The 25,773-nt window shown below is 40.2% G+C and overlaps 1 protein-coding gene across 12 annotated transcripts in view; it reads right to left on the bottom strand.

Annotated features, from left to right (window-relative positions):
* Window positions 1-25,773, bottom strand: part of NFIA (nuclear factor I A) — a 255,292-nt gene that overhangs the window by 33,587 nt on the left and 195,932 nt on the right. For 6 of the 12 annotated variants that reach the window (XM_068140738.1, XM_068140743.1, XM_068140735.1 and 3 more), the window contains 3 exons: window positions 20,805-20,933; window positions 7,324-7,502; window positions 4,559-4,724 (listed from right to left, as the gene is read on the bottom strand). In XM_068140738.1, coding sequence (XP_067996839.1) covers window positions 4,559-4,724; window positions 7,324-7,502; window positions 20,805-20,933 — 474 coding nt within the window. The remainder of the gene's footprint in view (window positions 1-4,558; window positions 4,725-7,323; window positions 7,503-20,804; window positions 20,934-25,773) is intronic. The other 6 variants (XM_068140747.1, XM_068140742.1, XM_068140744.1 and 3 more) reach the window with 3 other exon arrangements.

Raw genomic sequence — 25,773 nt, 5'->3', positions numbered from 1 at the left:
TTCACATTAGCAGTGCCTCCTGTTGTGGTGAAATTTGGTTCAGAAAAGGGAGCATTACAGAGTATTTTTTAGTGCATCACCAACACAGCTTCTAGCTGTATCTGATTGGCTTCATATAAATACCCTTGTTCAGTGTGGAAGTGGGATTCCTGGAAGTCTCACCACTTCTGATCCCTCTATTGTGAGATTATGACAGGGGAAACTGCTCTCATGGGTTAAAGCCGGGTCATATTATATGTATAGTATACATACATATGTATAGTGTACACATGTTATATTACAGTATACAGGCAATGAAGACTGGCTTATGATGGGGTCTTCAAACTCCATCTCAGGCAAGGGAAAAGCCAAAGCACAGAAAGGAACAGAAGGCAAATCTTCTCCTGATCTTTATCAGCTTTGCTTCAGAACTGCCTAGATCTACACTATCTTACACTAGCTGATAGCTGGCCCATTTGGCTTACACAAAAACATCTTCCTGCCCAGCCTAGTCTTTCTGCTACTGGAATTCACTAAGGATTGTTTGCAACATCAAAGCCCATAGCCAAGGAAATGAGTGTGATGCCACAAATTTGCTATGATGCCTCACTTCAGGAACAAGCAAAACAGGAGCTGGCAGAGAAAGAACATTTGCTCACACAGACAGCTTTGATATTTAGCCAAAATGGCAAGAAATTGTATGAAAGACAAGACAAACAAACAGTTTTGGGAATATATTTTAAAGTTGCCTGCAGTAAGAGAATGTTAATTAAAAATATACTTTCCTGAAATAATTTCTATTAAATATAGGAGCTGGTTTATCAGACCATTCTGGATTGCAAAGGATCAACTATTGGTTGGTAAAGATGCTTTGGGTGAGCTATAACCTAATGAGTTATCTACTACTAGGTTACTTTTGCAGACCAAGAGGGAATGCGCTTGGTATCAAGAGCTGTACTGCTTTGCAAAGGACTGGGAATCAGTTTAGCTATTGTGGAGCTGTAGAGAGAGAAGTAACCAGAGGAACATGGTACAATACAGCAATACCTACCACAATGCATTCTGCAGCTGAGTGTCTGAGCGGGAACTGCAAATTCTAACAAATTAAATGATACAGTCATCACCCTCTTTTTTATGGATGGGGGAAGGAGTGAGCAGAAAATGGCTTGCCCAGAGGGTGCTCAGTCAATGCACAGCAGAGAAAGGGAGAGAAATCCAATCTGAGTATGAATCCAGCACTACAGTCACAAGATCATTCTTCTCATCCTGACACAAATGCTGTTTAACACGAAAACTCCTTTGTGCAAAGGGACATTAACTGATAATGATCTTGCCCAACAAGGGAAAAGAGCTAAGTTTCTCCCTGTCTAATGTTGTGAACCTTAGAAAAAAACATTTAGTTTAAAAAATACACTATAAAAATCATGGTGTACAGGATGGCAGTGTCTTAGACTCTGCGTTGGAATGAGGGTCACAGATTCTAGCACTCAGATTCAGTTGTGATAGTGATAAAGTCCAACTGGCATGTAGTGGAGGTGGTGTTTTCTTTGGGAAATGAGATATTAAACCCAGAAACTGTCAAGTTCAAGAAAATATTGTGTAGTGTTTGTTCTGGGTTACCAACCAAACAAAATGGAGAAGAGATCTGAGATAAGATAATTTTGGGACTGCTTCTGATATCATGGATGTGTTCTATTGAAAAGGCTTTTTATAGAGGAAAAATGAACCCTCCCAAACCTCATTGAATCCAATCTCTGTTGTATCATCTCACTGGCTTTCCAAAGGGATAGTATTCATAGCTGAAACTTTCAACTCCCAGAGCATGCCTGGCCACCCAGTAGCAGCAAATTCCCAGTGTGCATCTCCAGGGGCTCTTCCTTCCTTGGACAGCACTAATGTTCATGTTTTGGTTAATGTCACAGCTGGAGAGTTTCACTATTGCTCCGAGAATCATTAACCACCTTGTGAATTTTAGCTCTCATTCCCAGGAGGCCATGCTGTATTGAACAGCTGCTCCTGGCTCCTGCACCCCTCAGGAGGGCCATATTCCAATTTTTGGTAGGGCCGTAACTGCATTTTGTTTCTGCAGAGGGCTTTCTGCTAGACCAAAAAAGGGAAGGAGAATGGAGCAAATGCCAACCCCTTTCACTCCATTTCCTTGGTGTGGGGGGGGCTTCATTCTCCTCGGCACAGCTAAGGAGAGAGTCTGGCCAAAATCTAACGTCACTCCTGCCTTTGTTGCATAAGTGACTTTCCAATATCCTCAAGCTCTGTGGGGCAATCAGCCATAACCCAGCGACCCTCCCAGAACCGGTGCACTCAAGCGGTTTGTAACCATGGAAAACACCTTTTTTGTGTGTGGCTTTGATGAAACTCTGGTGAATCTGCACTTGCTGTTTGAGAGCTAATATTTAGTTAAGGCAAAAATAAACACAGACAAAAATAGAGAGTTGGTACTGATTGACACACTCAATGGAGTCCAGTGGGCCCTTCTGGAAAACCCTCACCGTGAGCCTAGGAACTTTGGTTTTACTCTTTTTGTGGCCAGCCGCTTCCACTGGCTTCGGTATATATGCAATATTTTGTCTTAGAAAATGTTTCCTATAATCTACTTCTCTGTAAAATGTGTCCCTAAATTAAATTATATGCTTCTTTACAACTGAAGTCACTGTTATTCAAAGCCGTCACCCGAAAGGAAGATGCATGCCTGAATATGTACAGAGCTATATGTTTAGACATCGGCGTAGCTAATTAACAAACAGTAATTATTTTCCTAATCTTTTGTTTAAATACCATTAACTGGCTGCTCTTGAGAAAACCTCGATTCCCAATTAACGTGGCAGCTGTCTGCTGAACGCTGAGGCGCAGTGACCAGCCCGAGCCGATGCCGATGGCTGGTGTTCTGCAAACTTCAGCTGACAAACACCAGTTTTCCTGCCAGCTGAGAATCAGGCCAGACACGCATTTAGCTTGTTTACACGACCATAGTATCATAAAAATTAAGTATTAAGATTACTGCTAAAACGATGTTGGGAATTTTTTTTGCTTTTTAGACACCACATGCTGCCAGTAAACTGAGTCACAACTGTAATGACAAATACACGTTGACCTAGTTTCAATTTTCCCGGTTTTGAAGACAAGGAACTAGTAAGGCATTGCTGACTACACTCAGTGATAACTATGACTAAATATTAACCTTTTAGATTCCACCACTGAAATCTCATTGATAGGACTTAAAAGACTGTATCTCCCATCAGAAAGAGTCAAAACTTCCTGATAGAGCAAGTGTTGGGGCTAAGGTCAGAAAGACTAGTGGAGGGGAGGCAATGAATCAACTCCTCAGCTCAACAAAAATCTGCTGATCAATTCTAGAAGTCCTGGTTCTAGAAGATCATGTTCACAATCTTACCAGACTGTCTCATACTAAAACCCATTGTAATTTTGAAGCGAGCCAGAGCATCTTGCTGAGTTTGCAGTTGTGTGCTATTGCATAGCAGAAGGCAAGGCAAAACTCTCCAGAACTACCAGATTTTAAAGGTGCCCCCTGGAACCTGTGCAAATCTCCTGAACACTAGATAAAGCTTTAAAAATGTAGGCTTCACGTGGTCTGAACAGTGAATACCTCTTTACACATCAAGCAGTGGTTGCATATAGCATTTAAATAATATGCTTGAAAAGCACACAAAGGGATTTGCTCTTTCGATTAGATTGATTTTTGTTTGTGGATGTTATTTGGACTCCCTTCACTGTGGAACAAGTCCCCTACAGTTGCCATTAAAGCACTGAAAGCTTCTCTTTTGTTTTTAAATGTCAGTTTGAGCATAGCTTCATTAAATCATTTCACAATTAACTCCCTGAACATCCAGACTTTTTTAAAGCATCAGACCCAGCTGAATCGCATTTGTTTCCCAGAAGAGTGAGTCCAAAGTGGTATCCCCAAGTGTGTATCCAGGAATTTGTGTATTTGACTTGTGGCTACACAAAATACATATGGGAGCCGTGTGGGAGGCGGAGAGAGGATTAAAGCTTTCTCCCTGGGCCCATGAAATACCATAGCTTCTTGCCCAAAATGCAGGGCTCGGGAAGCAAGTCATAAGGGAAAGATGTCTGGGTAAATCTAGGAAGACTTATTCCCCAAAGAACTATAAATGAAGTGAACTCAAAAGAGTTGTTAGTTTAGGCCAATATGTACAAGCAGCAATGTTTTCAATGAGGCTGTCTGACTTCCATGTAGCACCTATCCTCTAAAGCCCAGCATGAGATCCCAACGTGCCTCCTCGTGACTGTAAACGTGATCCCAAAGGTCCAAGGTCTGTGTCACAGCTTAGCCACTGGCCATGATTCCCTTCCTACGTGGTTATGTGAAATGCCCACAAAGTCAGAAATGAAACTGTAACCTTAAGCTAACTATTTTCTCATTAACAGAGAAGCAGCTGAGAACTTTGTCCATTATATACAGAAAGCTCTCTTGCTTCCTGAGAGCTAGGCCAAGTCCTCCTCTCTGAACAGCTGACAGACGGTGACCACGGCACATTGCGTGCCGCTGCTAGCCCTTGGCTTCCGCTGTGTCTATACTTACTTGGAGAAGTGGGAGAGGTGGCCCCTCCTTCTGTTGATGTAGTTGGAGGTTTTGTGTCTGGCACTGGCAGAGGCACAGGCCTAGCCATTGGTGGCGGAGGTGGTGGTGGCAACATTGGGGTAGGAAGGAATGGATTGTGCACCTTGCCTTGGCTGCTACCATTGGGCTGCCAAAAAACAAGCAAACAGACAAAAATTATACTAAAAATCAGCTATTTGGAACCTCCAGCAATAACAATCTAGTTGAGAGCTATGTGCAATACATTTACAATTACTTGAGAGGTGGCAAAGAAAGCACTGGGTCAAATTCTCTATTGACTTGTGAAACTATGGAAATTCTCCCTTTTAAACATTTTGTCCTATTTGCAGCTGGTCTAAAATGCCCTGGATTAATTCAACTACTCTTTATATTTCCTGCAGTCACTACCTCATGCTTAGTTAGGGTTGAGGCAGTATTTTTGACCCCTTTAAATTCCCCAGTTTCATGGCTCTGTTATACCCTTAGGATATCAGTTCCTAGGACTTGAGTGAAAATTTCTTGAAGATACTGCTTGTTAAGAGGAAAAACCAAGCATTTTTGGTGGTCTTAAAAGTCATGCTGGTATCTTATTACAGGAAAATGAATGAGTGTGTATTAAACTGCTCTCCCACATCCCTTCTGAGTTACCAACAGTGTAGCTCGCAGTTTAGATGCCATTAGGATCATATGGAGAAATGACTGAGCTTAGAACTGCTTCATTTTACACATTAGGGAAAAGAACCCAAACCCCTGCCTCCATGTAGTCTGGGCTGTGGTCAGTCACAGGCAGAATGGGCCCGGCTGTACAAGTGTGGTCTTTCAATTAATAACCAGAAAAAAAACTACCCATAGTAAAAGTGTTTTCAAGTATTACAAAACCAAGAAGCAGGCTTAAAAAAAAAGAAAAAAAGATAAAAAAAAAAGAAGCCACCCCTTTCCCCCAGCTTGTTAAGTTTACATTTTAAATGCAAGACAGCCTGGACACTTGAAAACCATACAGCTAGATGCCAAATACCATTGTAAAGAGAAAGTAGGACAGCCTGTGAATCAGGTGTTCCATTTTAGTGACAAAAATGATGAGATCACTTTCGACAGCACTCTACAAATTGATCTCTCTGCAGTTCTTCTGGCACTGAGCATTGGCTTTTCCATTGATGATAAAAGCCCAGCTTTAAACACAGATCCATATTTTAAGTACTGCTAAAGAAAATAATATTTTAATTCCTGTTAGGGTTTCCATTAGCCTGAATTACCAGGGACAAAATACTCATACTGGTAAGCGCTTGGGACCTTGTTTTCATTTCGCCAGTGCTTTGGCACTGACAAAAGGCCTGAAAGTTGTGTAGGTGCAAATCCCATTTGTGCTAGAGCAAAAAGGGGTTCAGGGCATACATAACACTCAGATTCATCTGCGTTTAACTTAACAGCACTCCCACTGACATCAAAGACTGCAGTTACTGGTGTCTGCAGTAAAAGCAATCCTTCAGGGACATTTATTTTTCCAACATCTAGTACCTTTAATAAACTAATATATTAGTGACATCTCTCAAACACTATCTTGTCTCACAATTAGGTCCCTTTCCTGCCAAGAAGACCCCTGCTGTATGTTCATTGTGAGTGTGCTAACAGTTCATAATGCTGAACGGTTTGGGATAAATTAAGCAAATGAATACTCAAGGAAAAAGAAAAGCACTATATTGATTTGTTGTCTAGACATAAATGTATCTGCTAACATAGTGCAGACATTATTCAAAGCCAGTACTGGCTGCAATAAGTAGAGTCAGTTTTTTTCTGCTAGGGAAGGGAAAGCGCTGAGAACAATATAGCTTATTAAATAAGTGTAATAAATTAGATGCTAATAATTAAACTAATTCTCATTAACACTTTCAATCGTATGTATGTCAGGAGGGAAACAGTAATTTTGCCAGTTATTACTTCATTGGCTGGAAAAGTTACATGCATTACAGTTCATGAAATATTCAGGGCATTATTTTAGATTTGATTTACATAAAATTTATAAATTCTGTATTTGACTGGAATGCTATTTCAATAATAGCAAAATGATTCACTTTATTTGATTAAAAAGGAAAAAAAAGAGAAAAGAAAGGTTATTTGAAGCTTTGGAACTCTGCTTAATTTTTCATAGAGATAAGGGGAAAAGATAACTGCTTACAGAAATAACAAACCATAATAAACTGTACTTTTAACATCTTGAGTTCAAGTACTGGTCAACTTGATCTAAAGTGCTATAAGGCAGGGTTGGTTTTTTTTTTTGGTGTGGGTTTTTTTTTTTTTTAATGAACTTAGCTGATCTGAAACATCTGTTTCTCACCCTCCCTTTTCCTGCTCCTTCTCCCCTCAACTCTCCCCTGAACGTCAAAAATAATTAATAAAAATTATTCTGCCTTCATATTTTGTTAACCCTCGTTCCACTAGGGTTACAACGCATGCAACAAAGTCATTTGTGGAGGAACCCCAAAGGTCACTGTATTGCCAGCTCCTCTGACAGTTTAAGTTAATTTCACCACAATGTGGTTGAGTGTTTTTTCTGGGGAGGCTTTTTGTTGGTTTTTAAAATATTTTTGCAGTAGAAGCACATTTTAATTTCCCCCCTTTTTTTTTTCCCCTTCCAACAACTATTCAAGGTGTGTTCCTGTATGCAACATGCTGTTAAAATAATCCCATAATCCCATGGTTAATTTTACATAGGACAAACACTTCTGAAGAAAGAAAAACGGCTTCCTTACATTTAGGAACCCCACCTGTCCAGCCTGCTGACCAGCGTCGGGGCAGACAAGTTGGACAAACTCTTTCAGAGTCTCCTGAGGATGATAGCGGATTGCTGGGTGTGAGAAGTATGGCCCAGGCTGTTGAATAATGGGTGATGTTGGAAAATGAAGAGTCGATGGTGTTGCATGTGGACTTGCTATAGGAAAGAAAACAAAGAAGTTATATAGAGTTTTGCCTTTGCAAAATAAGAACAGTTTAAATCTACCGTAGTTTTTTTTTAAGTCTTTGTTTGAAATGTACAGTATTGTTTATACATCTGAGCTTCACCATGAACATCTTAGACCACATTGTGTCCTACACTCACTTCATCTAGATCCTGAAAGCAAATGGAGCCAGACAGTTTTGAAGGATTTTCTGCCTTTTTAGTGGACACGCATAAAGGAACCAGCAGTCCTTTGTGAAAGTGAAAGCTATTCATCACCTTAAGAGCAATCCTTATCAATCAGGTCATAAAAAAGTGTATTTGGGAGATTAGGGTTGATTTAACTGACATTTCATATAACTTGGATTTGCACATATGAATTAATTTTATAATGTACTATAAATGGTTGATAACTTAAAGATGGTCTAACGCTTTCTGTTGTTGGGGTTTTATTTCCACCTTGGTTTAGGAACATTTACTTTAAGTAATGTGTTTTCATCTAATGAAGATGCACAAAGTCACAAGGTCTTTTTGAAAATTGCATTTACATTTTTTCTGAATAATCTTGGGCTGAAATCTTCAGAAAGCTCCCAGTTTGCATTCAGGGGTGAAGTTTAATTTGGTGAGTTTATGGGCCAACAAGCCAGCTGGAAAGTGGACTAGAGTGAAGGTGAAAAGTTGTAATATACACAAGCCCATTGGCAGTGAGAGATTTTACCCTCAGCCACTTTCAGAAGAACAACTGCAGCTGAAGCACCTTAAGATGTCCTGTGGTATGTGACACTTTTGCCCAGTTCCTTGCTCTTCAAGATGTATTGGGTTGGACTTTGCTAACAGTGTTTTCCATTATGAGTTGTCACTTTCAGGTAGCAACTGCTGTCACTCATAGGTCTATGAATTCTCCTTTTCCCCTCTAAAATGAGAATTCACTCCTCTTTTAGAATGGCAAATTAATCTGATGATGCAAAAGCTCATCTGCAAATCATAGAGTATTTGTCACCAGTTATCATTACATCCCTGTTCCTCCCTTGGCATGCTATCCTAGTTACCTTTCAAGGGTGTCTATGTGCACATACTGCACTTGTACACCACACATAACTGATTAGGATAAATGCTATGCAAGGGAGATAATATCCTACAGAAACTCATGTGCTGACTTTGAAGTAAGTAAAATATACAAGAAGGAAGAAAAAAAAAAGCCTTTGGCACTTCTTGAAAAATTAACTAAAGGTAACTAAAATCAAATACAAATGAGCACCACTTGTATCATGATGAATGTTACGAGAAGTCCTCCGTTAAATAAAAACTAATATCTGCTTCTTAGTCTTGTTCATAGCCAGCTTAATCATAGGACACTTTATTAATATTTTTTCTTAAGCATTATTAAACCATTAGCAAACTCAGAGCCTGAAGATGTGGATAAAGCATGTACTCAGAGAGAGCAGCAAGGAAACCTCTTGCATTATCCTGTAAACATTCATTAAGGGTTGGCTGGGCAGCAGTTCTATGTAATTCTTTCTCCATGACTGGAGAGGAATGATTGCTTTGACACCACCACCAAAAAGAGTTGCACTCATGGCTGCGGTGCTGATATGGGATGAATATGAAGCTCTCATCCCTGCCATGAAAAGCTCCCCCATTCACCTTGTTAACCCCACAAACCTTCCCAGTCTGCTCCCCTGAATGCTCTTTAAAATATACACAACAGAAGGGGGAACATATGCTAAATGTGTGGTACTAAACAGGAAAACACCCCTGACAACGCCATGGAGATGAGGACCCAAAAGGTAGCAGGCAGCCTTCCACTATCTCTGGTCAAAGTAGATGTATACCCAGAGAAACTCATCTGACAGCATGGGCTATGTCTATCTTACAACAGTGAGATATTGTGGCATGTGGGCTGAGGTGGAAAACAGCCTCTTCCCACAGCTGTGCCGGGTCTGCAAGGCTGCACTTGGGAAAAGGAAACAAGAAGCAGCATATCCCACACTCCTTGTTATGGAAATGTTGACAGTTATTCCATGGCCAAGGCAAACACCTGTGCACCCAGCCTGCTCAACCTGTCTGCACATCTGGGCTTATCTCTTGGTTGGTTTTTTTTGGTTTTGTTTTTTTTTTAAACAAACCTAGTTAATTAGTCCTTAGTCACTTGTAAGACAAATAGTTTTGTCCAGAGTTTGCATCTTAAATTACAGCATATTTGAAAACTCTTCAGATAAAGAACCCAAATCTTCAAAGGAACAAACAAAGGCTATTTTCCTGTCCCCAAACTCCTGGGAGAGGCTGTAACTTTGAAGTGTGCTATCAAAGGCAGGGATAATGTGAGATTCACCTCAGTAAATGTAGGTATCTACCGTGGAGCTAATTATCTTACAGTCCATGGAGAACTAAACAGAACTAATGGTGTCTAGGAGCTGTTCATCCCATCCAAACCCACACCACTGCCTTTAACTAGACTTCACTGACCATACTGACTGGCTCACTAGTGCATGTGAGGGAAGCCCACCAGTACTAGCTCCAAAGTAGATACCTCCAGTGCATCTTCAGTTAGGATAATTTCTCCTAAAGTGTCAGCCTCTGATCTCCCTCCCACCAACCTCTGAGGTGTTACTGCTTTAATGACACTTACATCATAGCCTCATGACAGGTATAAAGGTATCATCACCTTCTCCAGGAAGCAAAAGTCATTTTAGAGCTTGTCAAAATATTTTGCCATGAATATTGATTCAGCCACAGTTGATGGTAAGCATTTTGATGACTACAACAAGATTTTCGTTAGCATACAGCACTTCTGTCCTTTTTTTAGATGTAAACCATAATCTTCCTCTCTTCCCTTATATCTCCTTTTATAGTTTCCCCTTTTCTTGCATGCCAAATGGAAGATGAAGGATGAAGATAGAACTCAGAAATGAAAATTAATGTGGCAAATATCTAATTAAGTAAAAACATTTGCTGTATGAAAGACATTATTATTATTAGAAATAATCCTAGGCATGTAAGTAGTGGGTCTTTCTCTGTTGCCTTGACTCCTCAGCAAGTCAGGGTAGAAAACAAAGTGGGAAGTATTTGTCGGTGATCTTCCCAAAGAGAGAGAGAAGAAAAATGAATGCAGAAATGATCAGCAATAATTCAGGAAGGTAAAATGCCACAAGAATGTGGCTCTTCTTCAGAGTCTTGGCAAACTTCACAGCACAACCTTGAAGGGGAAAGACTGGGGGAAGGAAACGAGACCGAACAGGCATCAGTCCTCAGTCTATGCTGACATGAAGGGTTCATTTCTCAGAGCAGATGGATTAGCATCGGGAGTAACAAATGGAATAAGGGTCTCCAAAAGGTTTGTTTTTGCAGTCTCTGACTGGGAAATACCAAATTTCTCATGTGGAAAAAGGGAGGGCTCCTTGATGAAAGGAAGAATCTACTACTATTAAAATGATCAACATGACAAGTGTGCCTGTCTTATACTAGAGAGGGGGAATTAAAAACTACAGACCATTACTCTGATGGCTGTGTTGTGGTCACCAATTCTGTTGTATGCAAAAGTGGCCTTTCAAACAATTTCTGAGCACAGAACACGACTGCATTTCCAAATACATCAATCCTTGCAAACATTTTAATCAGTTAAAGGACATGAAGTAGTGGAGCAGGTTGTTATTTTCCTTGTTTGCCTTTAAAAGGGGCAAGTGACCATGGACAAGCTCCTTCAGTCAGGACTTTCAGAAATGCTTAATAAAAATAATAAAATCATTGCTTCCAAAAAACTATGTCTAGGGTGATGCAAACTTTCTTCTCTGTGAGAAGGAGACGTTACTACTGTGCTTCTGATGGGATGTTCAATTAGTGATTGCAAGTTCTTTGGGATCTTCAAATGGAAGATAAAATAGGTCCTGGTCTATTATTTATTTATTTATTGACTTATTATTTATGTATCCCTAAGCAGTGCCACCCTGCCAAACCGTGTTTCTCTCAGCGTCTTTCAGCCTCTGACATTTATATTTTATTACTGACCTTGCTAAATGACATAACATATAAGTTCTGTGACCCGTGAAAATCTGCATATTCCAGATCAGGACTTCATTTCTACCTGCTGTAGATGGGGAGGACTAGCTGGCATTACTAAATCTGTTGTATGTGCGTGGGGGTTGGAGGCAGGAATTATCCTTCCATCTCCAGGCAAGCATAAATATTTCAAAGCACACATGATTCTAATTCCATTGAAGCTCATCTGAAACATCCCTGACTTTTTATTGAAAATGAGATGATAATGTATGGTGGCCTGCAACAGCTAGACTAGTATTTTAAAAGTACTGCTATTGGGCCAAGTGATTATGCAGTGCAGCTGTTGCGTGCTACACTGGATTTTTTAGTGTTTTATGAGTTTGTGGTGCTGTGCAGCACAGAAGTAAGAGGATTTTTTCAGAAGGCTGAATTCAGACCTCTAAGTATCCAAGCCTGTCTTGTCTTTTCCCTTCTTGATTTATAGTAGCCAATAACAAACCAACCAACCAATAAAATAAGTTGTATTTATTGATTAGGTTGGCACTTCACATGTCAGAGGCAAATGAAGATGAGCCAAAATTGTGGCTCCTCTTCCACTGCATGATCAGATAATAAAGAATCAGTTAATTTGAAACAAATTATCATTTTCTTAAGATATTCTGTATCTTTTTCAGGCCCTTCTCCTGGAACAAAAGAGCAGTCCCATTAAATATATAGGGGATCATTTCTCCCAGGGAATGTAAAGGGACTTTGTGATCACACCTGTAGTGCTCAGATAGATTTTTCCAACAGCACGTCCCAACATATGGGGGAGACATATTGATCAATGCACCTTCCATCTCCTCTTCCAGAAAGCCTTGCCAATCCCTTTCAAGTCCAGATCATAGAATCATAGAATGCTTCAGGTTAGAATGATCCAGATGACTGGATAGAATTTCTTTCTTCATAAAGTTGTTTGAAGTTTTTGAAAGGGTCATTTAGTGCTGCTCTTCTCCCACTCAGGAAAAACCTACCACCACCCTGCAATCCTCGTCTGTCCAAAGAAGTTGTGGCCTAGGGCATCAAAACCACTGTTCTTTCACAGGCACAAGGGTTGGGGTCCGTCAGACCAGACCAACAGTGGATTGGCTTCACTAAGTCTCAAAACTCAGCTAGCTCCTCTGCAAAGTGATAATTAAGTTTACTAATAGCTCATTAAACATTGATCAATCTTCCTAGAGATAGTAACATTATAATCATAATGAAACAGGATCATTTTTATCAGCTTGTTTTTTTGAGGCCATTGTAATTGGCTTCATTACAATTAAGAAAGTATTTTTTTAAAAGTCATTTCCCTGGAAATGTTATAGAACAGTTTGTTCTGCTAGAGATTTCCACTTTAGGCTTCTAAGTTGCTTTAACTCCCTGTGTGCTGTAAGCTTCCTCCTAGCATTACAGTGATGCAAGTGCCAGTTCAAATTATGCAAGATGTATCCCACCCTTTGTACCCCAAAGGTACTTACTCTGAAAATTGACCATATTAGAGGACTAATTGGCTAAGCCACCATGCTGGCTGATGTGAAACACTTTCAAATACCATGAAACAGCTGTGTTTATCAGAAATATGAAGAGTGACTTTTTAATAAGGAGATCTGGCAACAATCCAAGTTTGTTGAAAGGAACTTACACTTCTGTGTATAATACAATACAAGAGGTAGAATAGAAGCCTAAAACAATAGCTTTAAGCCCACAGATTTTTGTGATGAAAGCAGTTACCCAAACAAGAAAAAAAAAAATTAAGAAACTTGGACTGGGATTTGCAGAGGTCCTGAGAGAATTCAACAACTGCTTTTGAATTTCAATGGCAGCTGTGTCCCTGTAACTCTTTCAAAGGTGTCTGAAAGTTCTCATTTTTCTTACTGCCCATGAGAAATGGACATTAGGGTGATACATGTAGAGCAATCTCTTATTCAGGTGAGCAAGGACTTATTTCTATTTAAATATTGAGCTGCTGAGAGTAAGACTGACCAATCCTAGGACCAGACCTTTGAAGGCAATTCAGATCATTGGAAATCTTAAGTATTGCTTAAGCTCCTTAATGGTGCAAAGGGGCTGTTGAGTAACATGTCTGTCAGGTCCATGGATAAGCTAAGTTCAAGCTGATCCTGTCTTGCTATCCCATTTGCAGCGAGAAGGCTGGGAAATGATGAGCACAGGTAAAATTTAGGTATTACTGATACTTATTTCCACATTATAGAATCACAGAATCATTTTTGTTGAAACAGATCATTGAGTCCAACCATCAACCCAGCATCACCATGGTCATTAAAGCACGTCCCAAAATGCCATGTCTATGTGTTTTTTGAACACCTCCAGGACTGCTAACTCCACCACCTCCCTGGGCAGCCTGTTCCAATTCCTGCCCACTCTTTCAGTCAATATTTTTTTTTCCTAATGTCCAGTCTGAACTTCCCCTGGTGCAACTTGAGGCACACACAGATGAAACATTCACAATAGAATACAAAGAGCTGACCAGTGCAAGAGATAAACAAATACCCTAAATATGATGGATGGAGGAGCTGTTCCTGCCCACAGACATCAAAAAGAAAGATTGCATTGCAGAATACCCATCTCTCAGCTCTAGAAAGTCAAATGCAGGTGGTCAGCTAAGCACTGCTGAAAAAACAGACCCATAGTATCTCCAAGTCAGGGATGTCTATCAGCTCCTTTTTGCTGCTCTGAAGACCAGAGTGGCATAAGGCACCTGGACCCTTTGTTCAGAAACACTCTTTCTGTAATAGATTTTTGCAGTAGCAAGTGGGAGGCAGAAGGATGTTTTGCCAAGGCCCACTGAGTTCCTAGCAAAAAAGAAAACATGCTTAAAGCTGTGCTTGGGTGCAGGGTTTATTGGTGTACTCTGGATTGTTGAGTATTACAGGCTGCTTTTGAGAACCTGTGGAGCTGAACCAAGTGCTGGTTCCAGACTCTGGCAGAGGCAGGGGGCCAGTTAAGTCAGCTATTTTGAGCAGATTGTTTTAAATCCTTCCTTGTGAGATCAGGATACTATAGAACCAATTAGAAAGGTAGAGAATTCAAAATCATACCTTTAGAAAGAACTCCCCCCTGCCAAGATCATAGCTAGAGGTCAAAAAAGCCCTTAATCTAACCTATTTGTAGAATTCCTGCTTCACATCAAGCGCTGGCAACTTTTGCATGTTATTATTGTTTTTAATACACATGATGTATTCTCATATATAAGATAAAAACTACTGCTAGGAGAATATATCATGTCTTTCTTATAATGAAATGCAGTTGATAAGTTTACAAGAGAAATGTAAATTCTCTTTAAAAACACAACCTTTATGTGCGTGATGATATAATTCTGCTTTGATACTAAAAAGGGCATGGTAATGGAATCTGTGACTTTGGAGTGATATATTGCTGTTAAGTTAATAGGACTCCACATTCCCATTTCTAATATCAGTGTTTTTTTCCCCCCTTTCATTCTGTAGATGGTGAGCTGATACTACATAAACATTGTTAAAGCTATAGTTCTACGCTACAGTAATTCACTTAACTTTAACATGATTTATGGTTCTGTCAATAGAGGAGGTTGAAAATCCAGAGCTCTGATGCTTAAACATGGGTTCCATATTTAAAGCAATAATGTGCTTTTTGTGTGTGGCTGAAGCTAGAAGAATTTAGCATAAAGCAGAGATAAAAATATTATCGTTCAGTGCACTGTTTAAAGCATATAGTTTAACTTTACGTCAAAGAGAGGAAAGAAACTGAGCACAGAATCAGTAAAAGCATGGGTAAAATACTTTGTTCCTGCAGCACTCTATTTGTATATTATTTTTTTAGGGATGCATGAAATCCTATGAGTATTTTTAACACTCCCACTTTTTTTCATTCTTTTGCTCAGTTAGATCAGCTCCTTTCGTCAGGATGAGTTTAAATCTGGGTCCACTGTGTTAATCACCCGCCATTTTTCTTTCTGGCACTTACCCTCCAGGCATTTTGCCTCTTTGGGAGATTAAGCGACCAAGTCATCTTGATGCTCTAACATGTCCTCACTGGAGCAACATATTAACACAACTCCTCTGCAAAGAGCTCTCTTTAGAAGTTTGCTGCAGGGATGACAAATTAACCCAGCATGGTGTCCCACACATCTATCTCAGTACAAATTATTAGTGTAATAGAGCTTTTAGTTATGCATTTATCTAGTAATTATTGAACGGTTATACAAAACGAAGCTGAGCAATCATGGCCCTTTATGAGGCAATCTCAGTGGGTGGTCTTACAGTTAATTTAGGATAGGACTATCTAGGCAGTTCACTCACACACAAATTAGCTGAACAGCCTGCTCCTTTAAATATTTCCTATGTCACAGGCTAACTCTTTACAATACAACAAAGGTAGAGTTTTAATTACACGGTTCCTGACTTTTGTTTAGCTGTAGCTTTAACCATTTGCTAGCTTTCCTCTCTGCCTTCCCCTGCTTGGGATATAGGGAGTAGATGGCAGTTTGGGTAGGGTACCTCCTAATTGCTAAACCCTGACCTTGAGGCCGTGAGCCAGGAAACTGTTTTTCCATCAGCACCATATTATTTTGAAGTGAGAGGACAAACCCAAAATCTTCACCTACACCTAGGTTTACAGTTTGCCTCAGTGATCCTCAAAGTCTTTTCCAAGTTAAATTATTCTGTGACTCTATGATTCTACCCTGACATTGTAAACTGATTCTGTGATTCTACCCTGATGGTGTAAACTGGATCCTCGCTTTTAGCTGTCACAAAAGCAATGTTCATCTGTTGGCCAGTTAGGCCATTTGTGGTTTCTGCTCAACTTTGTTTACTCTTATGCTGTGGCTGTCTCCTCTTCTGACTGTCTTACATTACTATCCCATGATCTGAGTTGCCTGTATCAAAATGAAACTGCACCACTTTGTTTTCATCAAAATCCAGTGGAAAGGAGAAGGTTGTATTGTTCTGCCTGCTGACAGTATCGAGGAGCAGCCATGAGTAGTTGTATGGAACAGGGTACTACAAAACCTCCTGTTACATCCTGTAGCCCTGGAATGAGTTAGCAGGAATTTTCACTTTGATCTGCTTGAAGCTGGCTGACAGGACAGCAAACAGGCACTGATAGTTTGGTGACCTTGTGGAGAATTTTGATAGAGAAGGGCACAGTGTCTTCCCAGATATGTGACATCAAGTTTTTGCCACTTTGGCACAAACAGAGAGTACTACCCTGCACAGTTTCCCTTGTAGGCCTTGTCTTGATAAAAATCTCAGTGTCAATGCTTATTATGGAGGAAATGAATATAATGGGAACCACTCCACTAGTTGACTTTCATCCCTTCTTCTCTTTCTGCTCACACACCCACTTCCTTGGGTTCTTGTGCTGTATTTCTTGTTTCTCATAATTGTGTTTCTCCTTCATTTATCTTCCTAACATACCATCTCATTCTTAATTTTTTTTTTCTTTCCTTGCCTTTTCTTCCTTGCTTTTTGGCTTGCAGGACCTATGCTGTCATATTCTTTGGAAATGCTTGAATGCTCTACAGCACAGGCTACTGTATATCCGAGGTTTACAAGATCATGGTCAATTTAACGTTTCAGCCAGCTCCAGATATAAAGTCACTAGAGTGTAAGTAGCAGTACATGGAAGCCTAAAACCACTTATGTAAATACTGCTGTCACCCACAGTATTTAAATCCTTCAGTGTCTGGTAAAGAGGTTAAGTAGGTTAATGCCTGGGAAACTTTGTAAGATGTCAGCAAAAAGTGATGGCTTTGTAATATCGGAGTGCTGTGGGGAGCTAAGATGACCACCAAATAATCTAACTTGCAGGTAACAAAAGTATGCTGTGTAGGAGCTAGAGATCCAACTGCTTGTATTTTCAATGCCTTGAAAGAAATTCTAAATCTGATAGTGATGTTAAAGCCACCCTATAGGTGATCAATTTACCATCTGCCAGGCACTGAATCCTAACCACCCTGGTCCAGAGAAGACATATGGTACATTCATAGAGTCATGCCCAAAAAACTGCCATCATCCAGTGAGGCTCCATGAATCACTTTGCTAGCTTATCACCAAAGAAACTTGGATCTTACCACCATCTGTTGGAACTACTGAGGAGTCACTGAAGCATTGGCATCTATGCGCCAGCACTCACTGCACATCTGGTCCTTTGGTCAGCCAGCTCATATCCTCTCTGCTGGCTATTGCCCAGCTGGGTTGAGCACTGGCAGCAGCACCAATGCAGGCAGGAAACTACTGCACAGCCTTCCACACCACAGTACAGTGCAGATAATCTCATGAGGGCAGAGGCTTGCCAAGTGGGTCTTTGAATGGAGTACCTTATAGCTAAGAAAACCTCTCAAGGATCAACTCCTCCTCCAAGACAATTTTGTTTCCAAAATGACTCATTGTGGGGATCACTGGGAAGGGCACTGGGTATCCTGGGATACCCCAGCGTAAGATGTGCACTGTGTTCTAAGGACTGTTTGGAAGTTTGTGAACGATTCGGGAATATTCCTGAGAAGTTATAAATCACTGGTTGTCAATGACAACACCTGCCATGAATAGTCTGCAGCTTCTTCTCTGCTGTCTATTTTGATCATGCTTTACAAATGCATCTCATATACACATCCAAGTGACAAACTTGCACATATGAACATCAGAATGAGATTGAACCTTCTTGTTGTCATTGAAGTTGGCTGAGGAGCTCACTCTGATGGCGACCTACTTACTCATGACTTTCTCTGAAATGCCTCTGCAGACTGAAGAGTAAATTCTGCTCTTATTTTTCCAAAGACCACTCAGCATGGTCTGCCATTGACTATTTACATAATGCCTCTGTACCCAAAGAGAGTGCAACATGTCTGTATTGTATTCTATCTATGGTTTCTGCAGGTAGGTGCAGTTACTAATGGTGGATATGCATGGCTTAAAGATTATATCCTCTTATATGATTGCATTATATTCTTTATGTTGCCACTTTTGATACCTGAAAAGCTTCTCTCTTCCGCTTACTGTCCTAAAGTACACTGGAGGGAATGAGATAAAGAACAAAGCTGGATTTGAAGGAAATAATCCATCTCAGTGTATTGCCCTTTAGAATAGAATAGAATTAACCAGGTTGGAAGAGACCTTTGAGATCATCGAGTCCAACCTGTCATTCAACACTATCTAATCAACTAAACCATGGCACCAAGTACCCCATCAAGTCTCTTCCTAAACACCTCCAGTGATGGTGACTCCAGCACCTCCCTGGGCAGCCCATTCCAATGGCCAGTCACTCTTTCTATGAAGAATTTCTTCCTAACATCCAGCCTAAACCTCCCCTGGTGCAGCTTGAGACTGTGTCCTCTGACACTTAACAGAGCGATTTGTAGAAGAGAAATAAACACAGCCAGTGTGTTGTGGAAGAAGAATACTGAAGAGGAATGTTTAAAAAGAACAAAGAGTGAAGTCTGGAACAAGATTTTTCCAGGATGATGACACTTAAAGAAGCCATGGATGGATTCAGAGGGATTTTTCCTGGAAGTCAGCAAGGCTTTGTTTGTGAACAAGCATAAAATAGAAGAGGCTTCTAAATGAGGTTGCCAAAGAACAGTTTTTGCTTAACCTGTTAGGAACCACGATGATCAGAAACCGTTTTACTTCTTTACAGAATTAGTAAAGACACCTCCTTCCAAACAAACAAAATTTGGGAACTCTAATCATTGTATTTGCTCTCTTGAGTTCTGGTTGTCTTTGAATGTTCTTCCAACATAGCTGATGGATACTCCCCAGTGCACAGAAAAAGCTGTGTTAAAACAGCCTGTAGATGAGATAGAAACAAGACCTCACCAGTCATACGTCTCCTCTCTCAACCACACAAAAATCCCAAATAGAGAGGAGTCTAAACAGCAGCAGAGGAAGGCATTCAATGGTGTTAAAAAACAAGCGTGAAGTAAAACATAGCTGAATACAGAAAAGCCTATTAACTAATCAATCAACAACTGAAATCTAAAAGGCTGAACTTCCAGAAGACAGAAATTCAGAGTCAGCTGATGTGCACTGAATATAATGTTAATGGACTGTTCACATTATTCACACTTATATCACCAATTATCAAAGCTTTTAAAAGAAGATATATTTGCCAGATAGCTCAGGTCCAAATTTCAAGGGAAATCTGTATAGAGCTTAAGATGCCTAAATGTCTTCTGAGGATCTAGGTGTATGTCTAAGGGTAATAAATAATTTTCATGGGACTAACCACAACAAATCAAACTGCAATAAGTAGATTTAACAAAGCACCAAACCCCATGAAGTGCAATTCTGACCTTGCTTCAACTTGGTGCAATTCCACTTCTTCCCTCCACACCACCTGGGCTGTGCAGACAAAGAGGCTCCTCCTGGTTTATGCTGCCCTCAGTAAAACCACACTAATGCCAAACAGACATTTCAAAGTAATTTCTAGGATGAACTGCTAATGTGCCTTTTTATGCTTCACCATTTGACCAATGCCTTAATAATCTCCTCCAAATGCGACAAAATTTCACAGCAGAAAAACATGTCACAACCATTCATTCCTATTTTTGGGTCTTCCAAAGAGGTTTGTAAGAAGGTTCATTCATGTCTGTGTGTTACTATGCCCAAGTGAGCTCCTTTTCAAACATGAACTGAGTACTGCATTTAGTTTTCTAGGTTAAATGCAAATGCATCTTTCTAACAAAAACGTATAAGCACATATCTAGACCCAGAGGACAACTCTTTTACTTGGAAAGACAGAAGAGTACAGTGAAGAAAACCAGCCAAAGCCTTGCAGGAACCAACTTCAAAGGAGTCCCCTAATAAGGAGGCTCCTCAGCACGCTGAAACCAACAACGTGAGCACTAAAGGACCAGCAGAAACAAATCCACAGTGCTGGAAGACAGGCGTGGTTCAGAAGTGAATGATGGGTCCCTATCTCAAGGAGTACTAAGACTGAATCTATGTCATGGATGGACACAAGCAGAAGACACTTTCTGTAACACATTCTATACCTTTCCCCACCCTCTTCAGATAAAACCTGAACCCCTCAGAAACCAGCATTTCCACCTTAGGCACTGTTGAATGGTCATCAGGAGTTGCACCGAACAGCCCAGCCTAGCAAAACCAAATACAGATCTTGACAACTAAAACCTCTGGGTTATCAGCTTCTGAAGCACAGCCTTTCACTGGGTGGGTCGCATGTGGTGAGGACTTTCCATGTAAAGGCTCTGGAATGGAGACTGGGTGCCATGGCTAACGTTTTAAGCTGCCTGGGGGCTCTTGGGTTAAGCCTCACCTCTGGGTCCTGTAATGACAGGTCGATGGTGCTGTGTGAAAGCCGTTCCAAGGGAGGAGGTCTGCGAAGGCGAGGGACTGCTGAAACCAGACTTCTCTGACTTCTTTAATGTAGTTGGCGATGGCATTCCTGGCAAGAATGATTGATAAGTGCAATTTAATAATGCTAGGTCATGGAACGACAGCCTATGCATTGTGAAAGTGGGTGCAGAAGCAGCTAGATAAACTTAAAGGACAAATGAAATGGTATAGAACAGCAAGCTGAAGGCTCACTTTTATTTGTGGTCTTGCTTTTTTTTTTTTAAGGCAAGAATAGCCATGGTTTGCTCTGAGCAAGGAGAACTAAAAGGCAGCCATATTTTTATATTTTTCTTTTAAATCTGAAATATGGATAAGATGCAGCTTATTATTGCTACTGAAACCTACTCTGTTTTATTTTTAGAAATCCGTAATAGCTGGAGCATTTGGATTTTTACAGGCTTTTTATGAGTTCTGTCTTTCACTCACTGGTTTAGTAGATTATTGCAAATGGATCTTTTAAATGTGCTGCACGACTCAAGGCACAACTTGAGACTGAAGTTTTCTGAGTTCAAACTTTGCCTCTCCTTACTCTATTGACTTCAAAGGTATTTGAAAGGAATATGTTTATTTGGTTCCCTTTTGCTTTCAATTTTTTTTTTTTTAAAGGGTGCATGGTATTTGTGTCTTGATATTAGGAACCATACTGGAATTATTTCAGAGTTGTTATGCCCTTGAACTATATCAAAGGCTTCCAATGAAAATCAGAGTTAAGTTGCCATTGGGTGAAACCTCTCCTGTAGACAGGCAGAAATGGTGTAATGGTAATATGACTGGATGCCTATGCTCTGGGAGAATAGCTCCTCTTGATATATTGTATAAAGCCCATGGCACCAAAGAAATTAGTGGGCTGAATATATTGCAACAGGCTCTTAACATCCGAGCCTTTGCTGCACATGATTTATGCTTGGATGAAAGAATATTATAGCATACAGATGAAGAATATGTATGTGTGTTTATTGTTCTCCATATTTTTATAATTCTAGAGGTATTCTGATTACCTGCACATACTATCCAGTGTATGGAGTGCACCAGGCATTTTGCATATATCCATAGGGATACAGCAAAACAAAGGTGCAGGATAGTAGATGTTTCAGGTGCAAAAGCAAAATATCAACTGGTGTGGAAGCTGAACTTCCGCTAGCAGAGTCATTCAGCCTTGTTTGCAACTCTGTATTTTATGGAATGTCATTGTTAAAAAGTAAAGAGAAAGGCCTGGATAGTATTATATCTGGACAACATTATTCACTTTATATTTAATAACACTAGTTTTATAGTCCCTGGGATGTTGATTGTAACATGTAGGAGCCTTCTTGTACTTTATACGCTGTACTGATGGGGTCTTAATGGTTTCAGTGAGGTTTTGCAGTTTATATTTCAGAAAGTTAAATAAAGGAAGGGAGTGGTTAGAGTTTCAGTGCTGTACTTGCAGCATTCTGTCTTGAAACTGCTGTAAGGGTTTGTCATGTTGGCTTTTTCCTCATAGCAAGAAAGGTTACTACTTAATCTTTCAAAAATCAAAGTGTAGAACTGACTATAGTGCAAGAAAAATACTGGGCTGGGTTTTTTTTTTTTTTTTTATGTTGGTCTTAAGGACTTTGGAGTCCAAAAGCAAAAAGTTTGTTCAGTCCGGGGGTAAGAGAAAAAAGGAGACTGACTTAAGGTATTTGAATGGAATATTCCAGTGCAGCCTGATGAATTTTTGCTCAAAGGGAATGTTGGGAAGTAACTTAATTATTGCTGTGTTTGACAAAGATAGCACAAAGAAGCAATGGTTATGCTGACCCAAATTTTCTTATGATAGAGAAACTGAGGATGAAAGAACCAAATCAGTGTCATCCACAGCCCTAAGCACAAAGTCAAGGGTCAGTGGCAGTATCTGTGTTTGGGGAAGGGTAGAAGGATGATGCAGTTGGTAGCAAGGCCACGAGTACATCTCCTCTGTGTTGGGCTGTGGAAGGGGCTAGGTTTGCTCCCCAAGAAGGTTTAAATGTAGCAGGCTCCATCCCCCTAAGTGCAAACTATCACAGACAGGACAAGTGACTGTGCATGGGGACTAAGGCAGTAAAATATGCCTGCTGTGAGCTGCTCTACCTCCAAGGTCATGCAGTACTCTTGTGTGGAGGCACAAAGCCCAGCACATAGCTGATGGCTGTGTAGACCATGAGCAGAGACCCAGGAGTGGACATGAGTACCTGTGCCCTTAGAAAGCTATGGAGGTCATGGAAAGAGTGAGATCTCCAAGTCTATGCACCATATGGTTCAGCTTGCTCATGAACATTGTGCTTTCTCCCACATCCTCTAGCTCATAAAGCTTCTGAGAAAATCAAGAAGCTGTTCATTCACCTCTGTTCTTTAAATCTGCTTGGCTCATCTAAAGCAGGGCCGGGGGAAGGGGCAGGAAGAAGGGTAGAATGTAGTTTAAAGCTGTAGTAAGTTACATGCTTGTGTCCAGACACTGGAACTTGAGGGGCGACAAGAAAGCTGGTGACTGACCTTGCACTATAGCAAGGCTGAGCAGCGTCATGTTCATATGGGAATGGGTTTTATAAGGTTGAGACAGATGTATTCATGTGAAAATAGAGATTTTAATGTAACCCTATGTTGTAAAAATGACAAACTGAAGCACTGATAATTGGTTCCTACTTATATTTGTTTGTTATCATCATTCTGGTTGCTATTATTATGGCTACTTTAGTTGTTGTTATTTCAGAGTATCCTGAAATGTATTGGTTTGGAACAGTCTAACTCTACCATGTTGTTATTTTGTTTGAGGTTTGTAATGACACATTTTATTTTGAGTGATCATATCCATCAGATCTCAAGAAAAAAAATAAGTAAATGGCTGCTTCCTAGTTCAGAAGAATATGCAAACAGGAGCTTAATTACATCACTTAATATTGACCAAGAGAAAGAATAAGATGAGCTTGCCAGCTCATTTCCAAAGAGTGTTTTGTCCTTTAAGAGGGGAGGGTATGACAGAAAGTTAGGCAGTGCAAAGCAATTAGCATCATTCACATTTTATGTTGCGCTAGCATGGTGCTCTAGCAGCAAAATTCAAACATTCTTTGAATGGGTTAATAAAAGAAGAAATACAGTCGGCATGCAAGAAAAAGGTTTCCAAGAACAAGCCAAAATATGTCCCATTCTTCTAAATTTATCACAGCCATGTCACATTATCCTTGAGACTGCCAGGAATGTCAATTTTTTTGCAATTTAAAAAAAAAATATCTCATTTAGCACCATATGTTTGGTTAATGTGCCTGATATATCCTGCGTATTCTTTAGTCCATCCATTTCTAATACTCATTTTCTTTTTTTTTTCCCCCTCTTGCTAAGCCATATGTTACAATGCTGGTTATTCTATCAAAGCTCCTTACAGGAGCTGAGAGCGAGAGCAAGGGAACTCTGGTTTAATCACCCAGAAAATCTGGAATCCAATACTACAAGTCTCACTCTCAGGTAAGTGGTCTCAGCATTTGAGTTAGCTTTGTAGCTGCCCAGTGCCTGATGAAAATCAGGCCACCTACAAGATGGCATGGTGGATATTAACAACTGTGACGTGGAGACTAAGATAGATGACTAAATATGGAATTAGGTGTTTAATTTTTGGCACCCATGTTTGAGACTCTTGGCTAGTTTTAAAGGTCTTCTGTTTCACACCTAATGAGTTTTAACACATTTAGTGGTCCCCAGTTTGCAGCTTCCCCTCCTGTGTTGCTCGGGAATGCAGGAAATTAAAAAGTTAAAACTGGATTAAAAAGGATGCTGCTGCTTTGCACGGCTTTCCTCAGCATTGTTCCCAAGAGCTAATGAATGTTGGGGACCACTGTGCTGAAGACCCAATTTCAGCTCTTCACATGGCCCCATGGAAGGGGTAGTGCCAACTCATGAGGACACCTCTGAGTCTCTTCTCTCTTCTGTCTCCTCTCTGGTGCAGGGCAGCAACAAATTACAATCTCCCCCAACCAGTCTCAGCTGTGCTGGCCGGTGAATAGGGAATGGAGCCAAGGATCCTCCCCGTTCCCTGCCTCTTTCTATCCATCTGCTCCAAGCAAGGAATAAACAAGAACAGCCAGAACACAATGGCTGGGTAACCCAGGTGGGGTTTAAAAGTGGTTCGAACTACTCTGTGTGTAGGACTGTTGTCCAAATCACAGCCACACCTGGCACTTTTAGGAAATACAGATTTCATAATTCAGGTCTGAAGCTCCTCTGACTTGTATTTAGACTGCAATAGACTTTGCCTATTTCATCTTATGGCAGCTTTTAACTACAGAAAAAAAAAAAAGGAAAAGTTAATTGCTAAATAAAAAAAGAAAATAAAGGGATTTGTGGCATAAAACACAGATGGAAGTCTGAGTGGGTGTGTTACTTTAAGTTACTGTACTTGTGTTCATGTGATTCCAGAAGGATATGTATGCCAAACATATATGGTCTTAGCCTGCTCCCATTAACATGAATCTGTTTTTTCTTCCCCCACTGGACAGAGGGAACCAGATCAAAGACCATGATGGTGCTAAATGGAACAAGATGTGTACTTTTCGTACTTTTTTCCAAAAGGAAATATTAATTTGAAATTGGTTTTTCAGCTGAAAAGAATTTTAATTGCAGTACACAATAAGCAGAAAATTCAGACAACAATAATCTTGAAACTGTTAGCAGCATTATATTTCTATCAAGGAATTTGGGTGCCTTTTCAACATTAGAGCTTTCTGAATTTTCATTAATTTGGCGTTTCCCTAAACACACACAAGTTATTTTGTTCATTCCACATCATGCATCACACCCTTCTGCTCAATGCATAATGCAAGCGTAAATGGGATCCTTGTCCTTGAGAGACTCTTGGTTACTGGAGCCATTGCATGGATGGTGAAGTCCTGCAGCAAGAC

Source organism: Melanerpes formicivorus, unplaced genomic scaffold (assembly GCF_026170545.1).
Source record: "Melanerpes formicivorus ecotype bairdi unplaced genomic scaffold, bMelFor1.0.p_v2 SCAF_7, whole genome shotgun sequence".
Taxonomy (NCBI): Eukaryota; Metazoa; Chordata; class Aves; order Piciformes; family Picidae; genus Melanerpes; species Melanerpes formicivorus.
This window is presented reverse-complemented; position numbering and strand designations above follow the sequence as displayed.